This window comes from Chrysemys picta, chromosome 15, assembly GCF_011386835.1.
Source record: "Chrysemys picta bellii isolate R12L10 chromosome 15, ASM1138683v2, whole genome shotgun sequence".
Lineage (NCBI taxonomy): Eukaryota > Metazoa > Chordata > Testudines > Emydidae > Chrysemys > Chrysemys picta.
Window position 1 is genome coordinate 27,890,636 of NC_088805.1, and position 20,224 is coordinate 27,910,859.

The window sequence follows — 20,224 nt, forward strand, 5'->3', positions numbered from 1 at the left end:
CTTCCAATTATGTGGCCTCAAGCTGCAGTCATTTGTGAAATGCAGTACTGAGAGCAGCTGTCTGGCACACTGTTAGCTGGTCTCATACTTACTGCTTTACATACAAAGATAATGTGCTTCTTTGTTTCAAGGGTGAGTCATATAAAACAAGGGACACCTAAGCCACAGTGTCAGGTTAAAAAAATCATATTAAAAGAAACCTAATTTCCATACCTAATGTTACACATTGTTATTAATTATTCTGGGTGGGGTTGATAGCACTGCCTATTATTAAGGTTGTCCAACACTTCTCATTATAAGGCACTGTTTTCACTTACTTATAACTACCAAATTTCAGTCAGTCAGGCTGAAATTTTCTGTGTCTGCCTCAGGCTGAAATATTTTATGTAACATTTTTGACCGTTTCAACCAGAATGGTTCAGCTGTTTCCAGGAATGAGGCTAGGGGAAAACACATTGTTTTGCCCATGTTAAAAAATTTTTGTGACCTTTTCTTTCAAAAGTTCTAGCACCCCCAGGCTCTGGAGCAGGCACTCAAAATTTGTCAGAGAAGTGCTTTTGTATCAGGGGGTGTGCCTTTTGCCAACCCCAAGAAAATCAGCTCAAATTTGACTACGTTATAACCCTTTGAAAAATTGCAGTTTGTAAATGCTTACTAGAATCTTAGATTTTAACAGCTAAATTCCCCAAAGACTCCAGCCACACTGGGCATGCTCCACCCTGGAGCTGAGCAGGAATGGGCACCTGAGCTGAGAACAGTGAGACTGTCCTGTGCTTTCAGTGTCCCCTCTTGGGCCCAAGTGTGGAGGAGGAAGCTGCCTGATAGCAATGCAGAGGGGACAAAGCCTGAGCTGGGGGTGAGGGAGGAGAAGGAGATTAGGACAAGAAGCCTTAGGGGATGGGGGAGACTGGAACTGGGGGCTGGTGGTGGAGGGGCGGGGGTGGAGAAACTGGAGAAGCCCAGGAGATTAATAATACCCTAATAATGTGCAGTAAATAAGGCCTAAGGCCACACAGAACAATGAGGAGAAAGCTAAATATTGAATAGCTGGTAATTTAAGTAAGTACCGTCCATTTTATACAATGAATGAGAAGGGTCCTGTGGGAAAAAACAGTGATTGTGTAATTAAAGACTGTACCATAATGCATACATGCAAGGGGGGCAAATGTCATTTCCTAAATTCTGAGTGCTTGACTTTGCAATCTTAATATTTTTAGTTTAGTTTTCTGTGTATAATTTAATATTTTCCAGTAGTGCTCAGAGATCCCAATCAGGATCAAGGTCCACTGTGTTAGGTGTATTCAAAACCTATAAAGACACAGCCCCTACCCCAGAGACATATTAGATTATTAAAATTTAACATTTTAAAAAAATCTAACATACTTTTCACCATTTATGCTGTTTGTTTACTTTTTTACATTTCACCTTGGATTGTGAAAATAGACTGGCCAGTTTCACATTTGTTTCTAGTGAGCTTTCTAGTTAATCTCACTTTCTGGGTCTTCTGTTCAAGCACAAGGCTGCAATGTTTGGGTTGCAAACAGAGCAGAGGAGTGTTTGTTTAAAAAAAAAAATAGTTTCCATTGGAGTTTATTTTCAAATATAACAGAAAGACTTGTATTTCTTATAAGCGTTTAATTTCTTACATGGTAGTCCAAAAATTAGGTTTTATCTTTTGACGTGTCTCTGGTTATTGACCACAACTGCAGGAATGGGGTGCTCTGAGGAAAACTCCATGTGAGTTTAATATTTTCTACAGCACAGTGTTTGGGTAGTTGGCAAGTTCCTGGAAACATTATATAAAACTAGGCGTGGTATCTTTATTTAGACAGGGAGAAAATATGCAAAAATATATGTCTGGTTGCCAAATATATAGGAGTTGACTCTATTTTGGATACAATTCTGTGACCAGCTAGGAGAAAAATTAAAATAGGTCTATTCTGGTGTTTGATTAGCCAAATGAAGGTATATAGATGCATGTATTGGGGTAAATGTTTGTACCGGGAAAGATTGTCTTGGTGTTTAATACTTAACTCTTCCTCTAGCATATTCATATTGAGTCTATTAAAGCATTTCACAAACATTAAGTAAGCTTCCCAGCTCTGCTGTGTGGTAGGGAAGTTTAGAAAGAGCCATAGAATGTGTAGTCTTAAAAAGCCTGTTTTTGCTAAAGCAAACTCTGGTTTTCCCTTAGTAATATTTCACTCTTAAAACTAGATTTAAAACTTCAATAAACATAATTAAATTGTTGAAAGGAAGCAATGTTTGTAGAGCAGTGTCCTGTCCAGAGGATGTGTCATGGGACTGGGAGTCAGCAAGCTTGGGTGCTGTTCCAAGTTCTGCCACAGAACGTGTGGCCTTGTGCAAGCTGTGTTTTCCCCTCTGTACCTTGGTTTACATATCTATAAAATGGGGATGGTTGGTACTTACCCTCCTTTGTAAAATACTTTGAGATCTTAAAAAGTTGTATATAACGGCAAGATATTGCTCTCCTGTAGCTTCTTTCATGTGAGAATCTGACAGCCCTTTACAAACTTTAATTATTTAAGCCTCAGAAGATTCCCAGGAGGCTGGTAAACTTGATCATCTCCATTTTATTGATGGGCAAACCTCTGTCCTACCCTCTCTCCACCTCCGTTTATCCAAGTCACAGGGAGCCAGTGGCAGAGGTAGGAGCCCAACAGTTCTGATAACCAACCTCCTGATCTAATCATTAGACAGCATTTCTCTCAGATGCTTAGGAGGCTTTTCCAGCTTTCTGGCTGTTGTAAGCCTGAAATAAAATAAGTGAATTATGGGGGGGGGGGAGAGAAAGGGGCTGGAATAAGCTATACCCGCAAAAGTACAGTGTTTCCAGTATAAGTTGTATCCCCACTAGGAACGCTTTGCTAATATAGCGATACCTGCAAAGCACTTACTGTAGATGTGGCTCTTCTGAGAGCAAAATCCCAGACCCTGCAGACTTTTACTCAGGCAAGTACAGGACTGGGCTTTTTGCTAGTTTTGTAAAGTCACTACTTTATCTTTGCTCTGCAGCTTATTTGTAGAGTACTCTGGGGAGATGCATTTCCTCAGGTAGTGGGATAAGATGTGACTGAATAGAATTATGAGCTGTTGGTTCAGAAAACCATACATTTTCTAGGGTACTAGAAAGGTACTAGACTGCAACCTAGCAATGGAATATTTTGAATGCTGATTTTGCACCTCAGTTTTTTATGAGAGAGACAGGTTGGGAAAAAGATGTTTATCTTTTCAGGAATCTGTCTCTTGAAAATCAAAGCATTGCTTTAAAAGGGGATGCGCTGCACAGCAGGGTAGATGGTTGTTTAACAGTACTCTGAATTTAGCATCAGTACAAGGATTCAGGCGTAGTTTTATGGAATGTAGGTAATGTTAACATCCTCCCTGTCTTGGAATCTGCTCTTTCAGATGAGATGATGGACAGAGTAGCATCAAGAAAAGGGTGACCCCAGTGCTTTCTTTTAAAGTTGTGGCTAGGATTAGCTTTCTAGTTATTGTGGATAGTAAACATGAATCTGTGTGAGTGTTGCCTTCATGTGAATCCTGTACCGAGAAGAGAAATCATAATTCCTATCCACGTGATACAGGAATGTTTTTGTTCCACTTGCCTGCCTCTTCATTTTGGCACATAATATGTGAATGTTCTTGTAATCTGATCCTCTGAATGAGCCTTTGTTTGAGGATGTATTGTTAGTTTTGGCTCCTAGAGAGCTGAGGTGATAGGCCCAGCCCCCAACAAAACAAAGAGATTAAAAACAAACCAAAACCATTCTCCTGACACCTATGTGGAAGCCAAAAAGATCTTTCCTTTTGTCACAAGAAAAAACTCATCTGTTTAGCTTATTTTAAATTAAAGGACTAGAAAAATTCTTATTTCATATTGGACATCTTATTACAAAAACCTGCAAAGAAAATATCCTTCTCTAAAGGTCTTTGCAGTCTAACTCTGAGACAATGCTATAAAAGAACAAGCAGAGGAGGGGATCTCTCAAGAAAGTTTCACAAAGCAAGTGGATTTTAACAAAGGATTTGGCAGGGGAGAGGGCTTTTAGCACAAGGAAAGTGGGAGCCTGTAAAAGAAAGAATAGAAAAGTAAAATATACTCCTATATATTTTAGGGTTACCATACGTCCGGATTTTCCCGGACATGTCCGGATTTTTGGTCGTCAAATCCCCGTCCGGGGGGAAATTCCAAAAAGCTGGACATGTCTGGGAAAGTAGGGAAGGGTCGTGGGGCTTGGATCCGCGCTGGGGCTGGAGCCGGAACCGCTGGGGCCGGCGGTGCTTGGCCGGCGGCCGGCCGACGCCGCTTGGCTGGGGCCGGTGCCCCGGGGCCCGATCCAAACTGGAGTCGCCGGGGCCGGAGCTGCTTGGCCGGTGCCCCAGGGCCTGAGCCGAGCTGGGCCAGAGCCACTGGGGCTGGAGCCGCTCAGCCTTGGCCGGTGCCCCGGGGCCCGAGTTAAGCTGGAGCCTCCGGGGCCAGGGTGGGCCGGAGCCACTCGGCTGGGGCCAGCGCGCTCGGCCGGAACCAGGGCCGGTGCCCTGGGGCCCGAGCCGAGCTGGGCCGGAGCCACCGGGGCCGGAGCCGCTCCACTGGAACCGGGGCCAGCGCCCCAGGGCCCGAGCCAAGCTGGAGCCGGACCTGCTGGGACCAGAGCCGCTTGGCCAGGGCCGGTGCCCCAGGGCCCGAGCCGAGCTGGAACCGCCAGGGCGGGCGCGCTCCGCCGGGACCGGTGACCTGGGCCGGAGCCGCCGGGGCCAGAGCTGCTCGGCCGGGGCCGGTGCCCCGGGGCCCAAGCCAAGCTGGAACTGCCGGGGCCACGGCTGGCGCGCTCGGCTGGAACTGGGGCTGGCGCCCCAAGGTCCGAGCTGAGCTGGGCCTGAGCCGCTCGGCCAAGGGGCCGGACTGGGCCGCGCCTCCTCGCACCCCCCCCACCCCAGCTTACCTGCTGCCTGCCTCCATGTTTCAGGCTTCCCACAAACATTTGATTCGCGGGAAGCAGGGGAGGGGGAGGAGCAGGGGGCGGAGCGTTCATGGGAGGGGGTGGAGTTGGGGCGGGGACTTTGGAAAGGGGGCGGGGTTGGGTGGGGCCAGGGCGGGGTTGGGGCGGGTCGGGGTCCCTTGGAGTGTCCTCTTTTTGTTATTTTAAAAAACGGTAACCCTAATATATTTGCTCCTATAACTTGAAAATGATTTGGTTTTCAAAAGTGAAAATTGTATAGGCAATTCTCAGATAAATCCTTTTCTCTCACAGCTATAAAGATAGGCAAGATACTTGTGGCTTGAAAAGTGACTTTTACAAGCAGTAGCTACTTTTCATTGCATCTTATTTGAGCAGTTGGGTCAGTGCTGTGGATTCTGAGCTTCAGTGCCCAGAGATTTATGCTTAAATTCCACCTAGGATGGATGTAAGGCCTGATGCAACATGAATGCAAATGGAGAAAATAACTTTTTTCCTGATCTGGAGAACTCCAATGGGAGCATTTGCTTTGTACCTTCAGATTAATTTCAGTTATTTTCATAGAATCATAGAAGACTAGGGTTGGAAGAGACCCAGGACCGGCTCCAGGGTTTTTGCCACCCCAAGCGGTGGGGGGGGGGGAAGCCGCGATCGCAATTGCAATCTGCGGCACTCCAGCGGCAGCTCCACCGCGCCACTTTCTTCTTCGGCAGGAATTCGGCGGCAGGTGCTTCCCTCCGAGAGGGACCCGCCACCGAATTGCCACCGAACAGCCTGACGTGTCGCCCCTTCCCCTTGGCCTCCCCAAGCACCTGCTTGCTGGGCTGGTGCCTGGAGCCGGCCCTGAAGAGACCTCAAGAGATCATCTAGTCCAGGGGTCAGCAGCCTTTCAGAAGTGGTGTGCCAAGTCTTCATTTATTTGCTGTAATTTAAGGTTTCGCGTGCCAGTAATACATTTTACAGGGGCCGGCGGATGGAACCCCAGACTGGTAGCAGGCTGAGTGGGGCCGGAGGCCGGCCCCTGCCAGCCGGGTCCCGGCTGCCAGCCCCACTCAGCCCACTGCCATCGTGGCCGGCAGCGGGCTGAGCGGGCTGAGCGGGCCGGCGGCGGGGACCCCAGGCCGGCAGCAGCATGCCACTGTGAATCAGCTCGTGTGCCACAGGTTGCCGACCCCTGATCTAGTTCAAGCCCCTGCTCAAAGCAGGACCAATCCCAACTATGTAAAGGAGCAAGGGCTTCAGGTTTAAAAGACAGAACTGCAAGTCAGGGGATATGGGTTCCATTCCTGACTCTGCCACTGACAGACCTTGAGTGTGTAATTTAACCTCTCTCTCTGTTACCTCATTTGTAAAATGTGGATGACTAAAATTCCTTACTTTAGAGAGGGTGGTGTGAGGATTGATGGTTTGCAAAGCACTTTCAAGGTGTGTCATTGGAATGCAGGCTTCCTCTTATCTTATACATGTAACTGGACTGAGTTATTCTGCACCAAGTGCTCCAGTTTGTTTGCTCCATTCATCCTCCTAACTTCAGCAATGCCTAATTTATTTTAAATTCAGTTCATAATACATTCCTGTACCAGGCTCTAGACACATGCACAGTACAAAAACCGGTTCAGAATTTTAGAAACTGATAAATATAACCTGTCTTCATCCACCCAACCCAGCAAGTTCTGGATTTGAAGATCTCTCATTAAAAATTCCCTGCTCCTAACCTCCTCATGGTTAAACCAGGGTGCAGTTAGCTCAAGCATCTCACCTGTTACCAGCTGCTGCGCAGGGAGAGATCCCTGGTATCTTCCCTGCAGCTGTCCAAGCTGTATTGGGCGTCTCAGCTGAGAACAACATGGCTCCACCAGAGGGGATTTTTTTCCCCGTTATAACTTCAGTTGTTGATGACTGTGAAAGTGAAATTAGAGTTCCTTCTTCAGCACCAATTGCAAGTCATGAAGTAGAGGATGTATTTATCTTCTTTAAGACAAGGGGGAAGCTTTTCAGTAGTCATTTAGCGCGAGCTAGAGTAATCGATGTTCTTCCCACAACATGAGACTACAGAGAGGACTCAAAGATATAATGGAAAAATAATTAACTAAAATGGGAAATTGCCATTTTGACAGTATCATGAGGCAGATTAGGGCTGAGAAAACACAGGTTGCATTAGAAACCACTTGAAGTGTCAAAGTTGTGTATAAGGAAAATTCTACTTGTGATTATTTGTTGATTAATTTAAAAGTTGCTTACACCATTGCTTGCATCAGCTGCTGTATCACATGCCCCAAAATTGTAGTGAAGCAAGTCAAACCATTTGCATTGTCTCCTCCTAAGCCAAGTTTCACTGAAATATTCTGTTGGGTCATTTACTAACTTCAATTTTAGATATGAGCAGCATCCCTTCAACATTCTTCTTCTTAGTTTTTTTATGAATATGTACGCAGCAGGGGGAAAAAATCCTGTATACTCTCCCTAATAATATTGTATTAAAGACAAGGTATTAGAGCATAAAAAAAATCACCTCTAGAGATATAGGTAAAGCATTATCTGACTCATACGGTGGTGATTAATGATTTTCAGGCCAGTCAGAAACTTGGATTATGAGTAGAATGATTAAATCCCTGCTCCCTCGTCTACATCATTAGTACTTAGTCATGGGAGTGCAGCCAAAAATGTAGAAATCAATGCAAATGTCTCCTTCTGTTTTAAAAACATTTTATTCTGGATTTTGTGACTATAAAACAAAATCCCTTACAAAGTGGTGAGATCCTCAGAGGAAAAGAACTAATTAAAGGAACACTGTCACAGTAAAATACCTGTTTAGGAAGAAAACCTATTTTTTTTTATCTGTTACTAGTCACCTCTTTTAAAGCTAAAACATTTTAAGAATCAAATATATTTGTCTTTCAAATATATTTAAAAGACGCTATTTGCATTTTGTGTTTCCAGCTTGGACAGTGAACATCTGTTTCCCATGTACAAGCACAAAACTGCAGCATTTGGGGAATGCTTAGTTGTCTGGAAAAAAAATAATTTTATATTGAATTATTTTAAAAACTGGAGACAGTTTTCGGCATTCAGAATTGAGTGAGTTCACTGCTGCAATTATATAACAGTGGTAGCAATAATTATTTGCATGATTATATTTTAATTTGACAACGGCACAGGGTCAGATGGAAATTCAATCTTGAGGGCCAAAAAGGGGCCTGTTGTGGCATGGTTTGCTGTCAAATTGGGAGGGAGTATCTAGTGGAGACCCACAAGGGTCAGTCCTGAGTCCAGGAGTAGTCAATATTTTCATTAATGACTTGGATAATGGAGTGGAGAGTATGCTTATAAAATTTGCAGATGACACCAAGCTGGGAGGGATAGCAAGCACTTGGGAGGACAGGTTTAAAATTCAAAATGACCATGACAAATTGGACATTTGGTCTGAATTCAACAAGATGGAATTCAATAAAGACAAGTGTAAACTACTTCACTTAGGAAGGAAAAATCAAATGCACAACTACAAAATGGGGAATAACTGTCTCGCTGGTAGTACTGCCGAAAAGGATCTGGGGGTTATAGTGGATCACAAACACAGTATGAGTCAACAATGTGATGCATCTGCAAAAAAGACTAATGTGATTCTGGGTTGTATTAACAGGAGTGTTGTATATAAGACACAGGAGGTAATTGTCCCGCTATACTCGATACTAGTGAGGCCCCAGTTGGAGTACTGTGTCCAATTCTGGGCACAGTTTAGGAGAGATGTGGACAAATTGGAGAGAGTGCAGAGAGCAACAACGAAAATGATAAAAGTTTTAGAAAATCTTTTCTTTGAGGAAAGGTTAAAAAAGAACTGGGCATGTGCAGTCTTGAGAAAAGAAGACTGAGGGGAGGACCTGATAAGTGTTCCAGGATGTTAAGGGCTGCTATAAAGAGGATGGGGATCAGTTGTTCTCCAGGTCCATTGAAGGTAAGACAAGGAGTAATGGACTTAATCTGCAGTAGGGGTGATTTAGTTAGATATTAGGAAAAACTTTCTAACTATAAAGGTAGCTAAGCACTAGAATAGTCTTCCAAGGGAGCTCGTGGAATCCTCATTTAAAAAAAAAAAAACGGAGATATCTTATCTCCTAGAACTGGAAGGGACCTTGAAAGGTCATCAAGTCCAGCCCCCTGCCTTCACTAGCAGGATCAAGTACTGATTTTGCCCCAGATCCTTAAGTGGCCCCCTCAAGGATTTAACTCACAACCCTGGGTTTAGCAGGCCAATGCTCAAACTTTTAAAAATAAGTTGGACAAACACGTGTCAGGGATGATCTCAGTTTACATGGTCCTGCCACAGAGCTGCGAGTTGGACTAGATGCTTTCTCGAGGTCACAGAACCACAGAAATGTAGGGAAGGAAGGGATTTGATTTTGTTATGTGAACACTTGTCCACTAGAGACTGAATTAAAACCATTGAATTTATTTCACATCAGTAACTCCTGACCTGGGGTGGATTTGATATCGGGTTCAAGAGGTTAAAAGTTCCATATTCCACCATCATCAACCCTCTGAACCACCCAGACCCCTATAGCACAGTTTGCTCTTTTATCAGGGACTAAGAACTACAAAACATTAAGGAGAGATTATGTGTATCTTTCCTGAAAATCTTTTTTTACTCTTGTCACCTCAATCAGTACCTGATTTAGTTTTCCTTCTAGAAGTGCCATCACCTTCACAGATTCAGGCCACTTGCTGGCCAGTGTGTCAGTCACTGTTCTGGTGACTGTTGCAATAGATTTCATCCAGGTCTCTTCTCCCATTTTTGCGAACTTTGCTTATTTTCTGTTTGGGAAAAGTTCTCACATGGAATTGAACCAGTGACTGTTGAATTCCTGAACACTTTTGGCATCTTCCACTGAAGTTCATGTTTTGACTGTGTAATCGGTAGGCAAGTTTATCTGCATTTGTTTATTACATTTATTTGCTTGTGAGAATATTGGTGTTCTTGAAGGCTAATAGGCCAGCAGGAGCAGAAACTCCTTTTTGTTTTGTTTTTTCAAAATCCAAAGGTCAGTTACAGTCAGGGAACTGCTCTCAAACACTATATTCTGAGTTGGTGAAACCACTCTCTCCTTTAGTGTTCCAGAATAGACATGACTAGTTAGGCTAAAATGATCATTAGAGGCCTGATCCAATTGCCCCAGAAGTCAATGGAGCCTTTCCATTTACTTCACTGGGGTTTGGATCAGGTTGTAAATATTGTTGTCATCTTCATGGTGATTCCTGTCCGCTGGATGAAACTGAGGTTATCAAACTCATTTCACTTATGACCTAATACTGGACTTGAACTCTGCTCCCATGGAATGCATTGAAAGAACTAGAAATAATAATAATTATTGTCCTAAAAGGAGGATAAATTATTAATCACTTTAATCTCTGGCTGGACTTTAATGCACTATAAAAATACAGTAAAGAAAATGTAAATTCTATAAATTGGTTAACATTTTCTATCTTAATTCTAGTCTTAAATCACTCTTTGAAGAAAATTTAAACTGGATACAAGAAATACATTATAGTTATATTGGATTGTCTACAAAAATGCCTGTGTCCTTGTGACTTTTTATTAGAGATTAGACCTATTTTGGGTACAGATAAGTTAAATAACAGAGTTCTGCCATTTAGGATTTAGTTTATTAAACTATGCAACCATTGTCTCTTGAAAACCCATGTTACTCTAGAGATTGATATTGGAGTGGCATATTTTCTAGTCAGACTTATTTTGTAGGGACTCTGGCAAAGTCAAGGATCACAGGAGAATGATGTGTTAGAATAGTGAAGAGAGAGAGAGAGAAAATTGAGGCACAAGTAAGAGAGAAAAAAAGTATGTTTTCATCTGAGATTTGAAAGGAAATGGAGACTTGATGAAGTGATGAGATATGGGGGAAGCTTTTGCACACAGCAAGCCACCGCAGAGCAAAGGCTCATACTAAAATTGATGAGACTGCATGAAAAGATAGAAAGGAGGACACTAAACAAACAGAGGAAGAGCAAATCCACAACAGATTTTGAAAACAACATAGGTAACTTTAAACAGGATCCTAAAATGGATGGGTTGCCTCTGTCTGCTTTAAACCCAGAACTTGGTGGCACCAGGAATGGATTTTGCAGCACTTCCCCAATGTGATATGGGATGCTTCTTAATTTGCAGGCTCCTCTGTCAGTCATAAAGTTCCTGTAGCGTTGAAATGTATTTCTTAGTACACCCCATTTCTGAGAATGGCAATGAATGTGTACTGTCTCAGTACAGCTCCTCAACATCCAAGATAGACCAAACCAAAATCCTGCTAAGTGCCAGGTTTTACCCATGATCTTGGGTGTTCTCATTCCCAGAGTTGGTAGGAAGTGATGTATTTGGGTTCAGGGGAACTGTGGTAGGTAAGAGAAGTGTGTTTGGGTGAAATGAGTTGTGGTCCCAGTGAAATTCCAGAGTGACCGGTATCCACATCACAAAACACCTCCCCAGAGCTAGTAGCAGAGAGATAAAGGACTAGAAGAGCCGTGAAGACTGTACTTCCCTATCACCTCTAGACCTTTAGGCCAGGAGTGAAGTATGTTGTCAGGGTGGTGCATGGAAGAAGCTTGCTCTACCCAGTGCCTGAGCTTCATTTCACTGTAGTCTCCAGAACTGTCAGCCTGGCCCTTTTATTAGCCGCTATATTTGCTTTATATATATAAAAAAAAGTCACTGATTTTTGTTGTTTTGGGTATTTTTATTTCAGTGGGAAGTTGGTTTCGCCAAAATGGAAGAATTTTAAAGGCTTAAAACTTCAATGGAGGGATAAAATTCGTCTCAACAATGCCATCTGGAGGGCATGGTATATGCAGTGTAAGTTGCTTTTATGGTAAACGTGATTGCATACAACCACAAAATGTTTGAATCTGGTATTGCATCTGGCCATGCATGTAAGGGGCTGAATGGACAGGAGATGAAACATAAGCGCCCTTATGATGGAAAAACCCAAGTGCATCTGCTGGTGGCCTAAATCCCTGTAGAGGACAATCCTGAATTTCCACCCCATGACCAAACCATCCCCATGGTGTTCAGCACTGCTTTGGGGCATTGCACCACTTGAATCCAGGTGCAGTCTGAAATGGCCTGTTCCCCAGTGGTGTGTTGGAGGGGACTCTGGGAAGACCTTTGTTAAAATCCTGCCTCCGAGGTGGAGAAGGGATCCCTGAATAGCATGTGTGTATCCAACTGTCATATTTTCATTTCTGTTTCAGACCTGGAGAAACGCAAGAACCCAGTGTGCCATTTTGTGACTCCACTAGATGGCTCTATTGATGTAGAGGAACATCGGCGGCCTGAAGTATGTAAAATTTGAGCTGTAGATTTGATTATCTCTACATCTCTCCTACCTCCGTTTAGATGTGAAGGCTCTGTAGCACTGACATGCTTTGGTGTCCTCTCCATAGTGAAAAATATCAACGTGTGTACTGTATGGCTGCTGTTGAGCCAGATGTTATAAATCTACCTGTATTGGAATGATCAAGGTGCAGCCCAAGGGTGACTTACAGCCCCTGGAGTCCTACTATGCAGCTCATGACTGCCCTCCAGTTTGACAAATCTAAAGCATGACGGTGCAGCCTGAAGAGCATGTTATTCCAACACGCCAGAGCCTGTTTTACATTTCCTCTCAAAGAGCCCATTTCTGAAGGTTGCTGAAGTCAGTGGGAGGTGAGGGCAGAGTACCCTGTTGGATCAAGCTGAGTGGCTTTATAAAAGATTTTTCAATATTGTTTTTTAATTTCTTTGCTCATCTGAATACAAACTAAGAAGCAATTTCTAACCCTGTCATGTAAACTGTAACTGCAACTGGGTGAGGTAGGTCTGTGCATTTTCCTTTTCTTCTATTATATGCAAACTATTTGCAGCCCTCTGGCTCCTGTCCTAGGAGGCCCATGACATTGCAAAGTGTGGTTCTGTCGTGTACTGTGTAACCTTAGATTGGACTCAAAATGCATAAACCCCCTGTTGAACCTACAGAGCAGGAGCAGCAGCAGAAATGGACTGCAGAAGCATACATGAAACTGTCCTAGTATCTGAAATTTTTGAAAAGCAAAGTTAGGCTAACCTTTAGGTTGAGATACAATCCAATCAGACAAGGTGGAGTTAAGTCTACCTCAGTTCTTGTGAATTTGCCCCGCTGTCCTTGGTTTTGCAGTACTTGTAGCATGTTAAAGCCCCACATTCTGATCCCATTGTTATCATTGGGGTACCACTGCATATGGTTTGAAGAGTGAAGTTTCTCCCAGAGCGTTGTTACTTGGCTTTTATTGTTTTGTGTCATTCCTTCACAGCTTTTGGATGTATGTGCATGTTGATACTGCCTTGCAACTTTCTATTTTCCCACTCGCTCCAGGCCAGGAATTTGTTTTTTGTTTTTGTTTCCCAGTGAGTACATTTTATTTCATAGTTGTCATGGTGAAGGGTAAGCCTATAGATTTTGTACCGTGGTTGATGAATTTTCATTATGCTTTTGCATGGCTGTGTTAACATGCATCTTATAAAAGTTATGTTTCAGAAACTTTTTTTTTCCTTTTGTTTTTGCAATTGGTTACAGGTGATTCAAGTAGTGACATATTGGTACTATTACTGAACATCATCACTTTTTATTTTATGTGGGGAAATTAAATGGATCCTGGATTGCTATACAGTAGCTGGATTTAAGCACATTGTGTCGGCTGGGTTATGAGGTCAAACGGAATTAATGTACTTACCTTATAGCTTCAGTCTGCCTGAAAACTTTGTGTGGCTATTTAATGTTTGTGTATATTTCCTAATGTATTTTGTTTGTTCTCAGGCCATTGCAACAGAAGGGAAATATTGGAAACGAAGAATCGAAATAGTCATCAGGGAATATCACAAGTGGAGAACATACTTCAAGAAAAGGGTCTGTTTGTTTGCAACTGTGAAAGTATTTTGAGTGGAATAATTGCTTTTTGATTTAATAGTTGGACTTCTGGTGTAACTTTTACTAACGTGCAAAAATGTTGGAAATTCAGTTATACCAGTATAAACATTGGGTCCACTGATACATAAGACTAAATTGATACACTGGGTCCAGTCCTGCAACCCCTTGTCCTGTGAATAGTCTCTACTCATGATTGGTCCCATGGGGGCTAGAAAATGACTTGCATGAGTAAGGACTAATCACACAAGTAGGGGGTTGCAGAAACAGGTCCTTTGGGAAGTACAGGAGCTAATTTTACTTTTTAAAAGATTCTTTGTTCTGTCTCTGCAGTTACAGAAACACAAAGATGAAGACCTTTCAAGCTTGGTGCGGGTAAGTAATTTTTGTGGAGGCAGTTGCAGCATTTCTGTTTATTGAAGTTGTGATAAGTAGCAAAGGTATACAAGCATGACAGCTTGCAGTGATTAAAACCTAAAGCCACGCACTTCGCCTGAGGCCTTGGCTACACACAGGGCTTCACAGCGCTGCACGAGTGTAGTCGCGCCGTATGTACTCCACCTCTCTGAAGGGAATAGCTTGCAGCGCTGCAAGCGAGTGTGCAGCGCTGCAGGCTCTGATTATACTGGCGCTTTACAGCGCTGTACTTGCTGCGCTCAGGGGGGTGTTTTTTCACACCCCTGAGCGCCGCAAGTTGCAGCGCTGTACACTGCCAGTGTAGCCAAGGCCTCAATGTTTATTATGAAGAGGGGGCCACCCTTTTGCTTAGAATAAATTGTATAATAGAGAGCAGTACAGTTTTCCTGAGCTTAAATCAGATTGGGTGGAAGTCTTGGTCTAGAGTGCGATGACATAAGAAATGAGAGTTAGCAGGCCAGCTGGCCCAGTCAGGGCCACCTCTTTGCAGTTGGTCACATGACAGCTTGTTATTGAGTTATAACTGGCAACACAGCCTGCCTTGTGGAATCGGGAAAGGATGTGTGTGCTTCAAGTGGAAAGTACATAGCAGAACCAAATGAGTCCTTTTTCTGTGCTATTATAGGCAAGTAGTTTGGTAAACTTTAAAAAAGGGCTAGATGTTGAGATGTATAAAAGCAACTGCGCTTCAAATACTTGGGACAAAAAATAGTCGTGCGATGGAGCCTTCTTTGAGCATAAACTGATCACCAAAAGAGCATTTCAGACCTTCCGTAACTAAATGTAAACCCAAGCTGGATTCACTCTTCATTATATGCCCAGAACAATCCCCGGGTTCACAAACCGTTCAGCAAACCTGGCTAAGATTTAGATAAACCTCAGGATGTCATGGTTCTGGCTGGAAACCTCACCAGTTCCAATTAAGTTTTGCGTTGTGTTTGTTAGGGTTCATTCAAACCCCCAAATCAGTGAAATTCTGGGTGCAAAATCCCACTTATACCCCAAAAATCGAAAAAGCATTGCCAAAGCCACCTTGGTTTTATGCAGTTCTGATCATCAGCTGGAATTGGAAAGATATTTCCCCACAGAGTCTAGTGTTGTGCAATGATAGATTTCACAGAGGTTTTATGCTAACTTCTAAAACATCTGGTTTGTGACACTGCTGGAGACAAGATATTGGACTAGATATACAAATGGCCTGTTCCAGAACAAGCAGAAATGGGATGCCACACTAACTGAACCATCGATCTATTTGGTATGTAAAAGAAGCCAGAGTAGATGAACTGTTGGTCTGAGCTGATGTGGCAGAGGGTGGAATACCAGACTAGATTGACTGTTGTCTGTTCCATGTGACTGGAGGCAGGATGCTAACAAGTTGGTGTGATGCATTTTGATGACTCCTATAGAATGTTCCTCTTTATTAAAATGTGAAAAATAATGAGCTTTGTCTGTTTGGTGCCATAATAACTGCATGTGACTTGCAGCTTCATATAACCAGGCTTATTTTTCTTTCCTCTTTGGCAGGACGATGATGTGGTTCTCTGGCATCAGAGTAGATATGGCAGAGAAACCCCCGTCCCCATGGAGGAAGATTCCTTTCTGGATGCAGATATGCTTATGTCTGAGTTCACGGACACCCTCTTCTCTACGCTTTCTTCACATCAGCTGATTGCCTGGCCAAATCCCAGAGAGATAGGTATGTATTTGCTTTTGGCTGTGTTGATTTTGCAGTGAGAGGAGGCTTGTTGCTTCACTTCTCTTCCAGCCTTACTTTTTCATTTTTCTGATGGAGAAGGTGGCTCCATCTTTCTCTTCCAATGCATTTTCCTGGGCTGTGTGTACTTGTATCAATTTAATGGTAGTGCCAAACTTGAAAGTTTAAAAAATCATGGTTTAAGGGATCAGAAATCCTATTCAGATATTCAGCCTAAATTTTCTTTCTTTTTTTTAATCTCATTACACCTAATTACTGGTACACATTCTGATACTAATAAAGCTACCCGAGACATGCACAAGAAAGTATTATTGCTTATGAGGCCATTATAATTTACATCAAATCTTATTTTCCTTTTTTTAATGTAATTATTATTAATTTATATACACCATAAACTTGCAGAAAAGCCAGTCCAAATAAGTGTTGTTCCATCAACATGCCACTCTTTGAGAGTCTAGCATCTTAAAAAAATGACCCTCTTTCTTTTCATTAGATGAAGGTTCCTCTTCCCAACAGAACTCAGCTCAAATTCTTGTAGCCAAAACTCAGGGTTGCACTCTGTGGGACCTAATCCCTGAACTGCCTCAGAGGGAGTTGTGCGTGCAGAGCGTTTACAAAATCCAGTCCTGAGGTTTATACTCACTATACAAAAATGAGGAAGTTAGTTAAACAGAAATTAAAGGGTACTGTGCCAAAAATGAAATCTCTGCAAGCTGCATGGAAACTTTTTAAAGACACGATAATAGAGGCTCAACTTAAATGTATACCCCAAATTAAAAAACATAGTAAGAGAACCAAAAAAGAGCCACCGTGGCTAAACAACAAAGTAAAAGAAGCAGTGAGAGGCAAAAAGGCATCCTTTAAAAAGTGGAAGTTAAATCCTAGTGAGGAAAATAGAAAAGAGCATAAACTCTGGCAAATGAAGTGTAAAAATACAATTAGGAACGCCAAAAAAGAATTTGAGGAACAGTTAGCAAAAGACTCAAAAAGTAATAGCAAATTTTTCTTTAAGTACATCAGAAGCAGGAAGCCTGCTAAACAACCAGTGGGGCCACTGGACGATCAAGGTGCTAACAGAGCACTCAAGGACGATAAGGCCATTGCAGAGAAACTAAATGAATTCTTTGCATCAGTCTTCACAGCTGAGGATATGAGGAAGATTCCCAAACCTGAGCCATTCTTTTTAGGTAACAGATCTGAGGAACTGTCCCAGATTGAGGTATCATTAGAGGAGGTTTTGGAACAAATTGTTAAATTAAACAGCAATAAGTCACCAGGACCAGATGGTATTCGCCCAAGAGTTCTGAAGGAACTCAAATGTGAAATTGCAGAATTACTAACTGTAGTCTGTACCTGTCATTTAAATCAGCTTCTGTACCAGATGACTGGAGGATAGCTAATGTGATGCCAGTTTTTAAAAAGGGCTCCAGAGCTGATCCCGGCAATTACAGGCCTGTAAGCCTGACTTCAGTACCGGGCAAATTGGTTGAAACTATAATAAAGAACGATATTATCAGACATATAGATGAACATAATTTGTTGAGGAAGAGTCAACATGGTTTTAGTAAAGGGAAATCATGCCTCACCAATCTACTAGAATTCTTTGAGGGAGTCAACAAGCATGTGGACCAAGGGGATCCAGTGGATATAGTGTACTTAGATTTTCAGAAAGACTCACCAAAGTCTCTTACGCAAAGTAAGCTGCCACAGGACCAGTCTTATTCAACATATTCATAAATGAACTGGAAAAAGGGGTAAACAGTGAGATGGCAAAATTTGCAGATGATACAAAATTACTAAAGATAGTTAAGACCCAGGCAGATTGCGAAGAGCTACAAAAGGATCTCTCAAAATTGGGTGACTGGGCAACAAAATGGCAGATGAAATTTAATGTTGATAAATGCAAAGTAATGCACATTGGAAAGCATAATCCCAACTATACATATAAAATGATGGGGTCTAAATTAGCTGTTACCACTCAAGAAAGAGATCTTAGAGTCATTGTGGATAGTTCTCTGAAAACATCCACTCAGTGTGCAGCAGCAGTCAAAAAAGCGAACAGAATTCTGGGAATAATTAAGAAAGGGATAGATAGTAGGACAGAAAATATCATGTTTCCTCTATATAAATCCATGATATGCCCACATCTTGAATACTGTGTGCAGATGTGGTCGCCTCATCTCAAAAAAGATATATTGGAATTGGAAAAGGTTCAGAAAAGGGCAACAAAAATGATTAGGGGTATGGAATGGCTTCCATATGAGAAGAGATTAATAAGATTGGGACTTCTCAGCTTGGAAAAGAGATGGCTAAGGAGAGATATGATTGAGGTCTATAAAATCATGACTGATGTAGAGAAAGTAGATAAGGAAGTGTTATTTACTACTTGTCATAACACAAGAACTAGGGGTCACCAAATGAAATTAATAGGAAGCAGGTTTAAAATAAATAAAAGGAAGTATTTCTTCACACAATGCACAGTCAACCTGTGGAACTCCTTGCCAGAGGATGTTGTGCAGGCCAAGACCATAACAGGGTTCAAAAAAGAACTAGATAAATTCATTGTGGATAGGTCCATCAATGGCTATTAGCCAGGATGAACAGGAATGGTGTCCCTAGCCCAGGGGTGGGGAAACTATGGCCCAGGGGCCGCATCTGGCCCTTAGACATTTTAATCCGGCCCTCAAGCTCCAGCTGGAGAGTGGAGTCCAGGGCTTGCCCCGCTCCAGCCAGGGAGCGGGGTTGGGGGCTTGCCCCGCTCCATGCATGCCAGATCTCTGCGCGGCTCCCGGAAGCAGCAGCATGTCCCCCCTCTGCCTCCTATGCGTAGGGGCAGCCAGGGGGCTCCAAACACTGCCCCCACAGCTCCCATTGGCTGGCAATCGCGGCCAGTGGGAGCTGTAGGGGCGGTGCCTGCAGACGGGGCAGCATGCAGAGCCTCCTCTCTGCATAGGAGCCAGAGGGGGGGGACATTCCGCTGCCTCCGGGAGCTGCTTGAGGTGAACGCCGCCCGGAGCTTACACCCCTGAACCGCTCCTGCACCCCAAGCCCCTGCTCCAGCCCAGATCCCCCTTCTACCCTCCGAACCCCTCAGTCCCAGCCTGGAGCACCCTCCTGCATCCCCAACCCCTCATCCCCAGCCCCACCACAGAACCCACATCTTCAGCCGAAGCCCTTACCCCCTCCCGCACCGCAACCCCCAATGTTGTGAGCATTCATGGCCCTCCATACAATTTCCAAACCCAGATGTGGCCCTCGGGCCAAAAAGTTTGCTCACCCCTGCCCAAGCCTCTGTTTGCCAGAAACTGGGAATGAGCAACAGGGGATGGATCACTTGATGATCACGTGTTCTGGTCATTCCCTCTGGGACACCTGGTCACTGTTGGAAGACAGGATACTGGGCTAGATGGACCTTTGGTCTGGACCCAATAGGGCCATTCTTATGTTCCAGCAAAGTGCCAGGCTTTCTTTGAGTAACCCATATCCACATTGCAATAAACTGAAGTGGCATGTATCCTGCAAAATTAACCTGTCTCTCTTTTGGTTTTTCCAGCACACTTAGGAAATGCTGACATGATTCAGCCAGGACTTATCCCTCTCCAGCCAAATCTAGATTTCATGGATACTTTTGAATCTTTTCAGGGTAAGATTAAGGGGGAAAATGAGTTTACTGTCTTTCTGCTATAGCCGCAATGGGTTTTGAACAGAAAAGTTAACTGTGCAAACCAACATGTTTATCCTCTTTATACAGCATGAAAATGGAACCAAAGCTCAAAAGTATTTGAAATCTAATTAAAAAAAAAAAAAATGTAGAGAGATCCTCTCACTGTTGCGAGACCAGTTCTTTGCCTGACTGGGTTTTGAAATGCACCTGTAGGAGTCCGTGTCCTAAGATTAGACTTGGAAGAACACAGCTTTCAGAGAACCTGGTTTACAGAGAAGTGGCTTTTGAAACGTTACCCATTGATAGTATGGGAGAACATCAGGTGTCAGCAGAGGACCTTACAGGAGAACGATGCTAATTGGTGTCTTCCTAATCCTCACACCCCATTGTTCACATATACAGTCTCTGTGGTTTCCCCATTTCTTAGTAACGATTTAATAGTCAAATGCAAAGTCTCATGTTACTGAGATCTCCATTACTTTTTCATTATTTACTCTAGAATAAAGTT

At 43.1% G+C, this 20,224-nt stretch overlaps 1 protein-coding gene across 6 annotated transcripts in view; it reads left to right on the forward strand.

Annotated features, from left to right (window-relative positions):
- MLXIP (MLX interacting protein) overlaps window positions 1–20,224 on the forward strand; it is a 67,714-nt gene that overhangs the window by 24,867 nt on the left and 22,623 nt on the right. For all 6 annotated transcript variants that reach the window (XR_006175010.2, XR_006175011.2, XR_010592810.1 and 3 more), the window contains exons 2-7: window positions 11,729–11,835; window positions 12,234–12,319; window positions 13,814–13,903; window positions 14,255–14,296; window positions 15,863–16,034; window positions 19,606–19,695. Coding sequence is in view for 3 of the 6 variants with exons in the window: in XM_042852469.2 (XP_042708403.2) it covers window positions 11,729–11,835; window positions 12,234–12,319; window positions 13,814–13,903; window positions 14,255–14,296; window positions 15,863–16,034; window positions 19,606–19,695 (587 nt within the window). In the remaining 3 variants the exon portion in view is untranslated. The remainder of the gene's footprint in view (window positions 1–11,728; window positions 11,836–12,233; window positions 12,320–13,813; window positions 13,904–14,254; window positions 14,297–15,862; window positions 16,035–19,605; window positions 19,696–20,224) is intronic.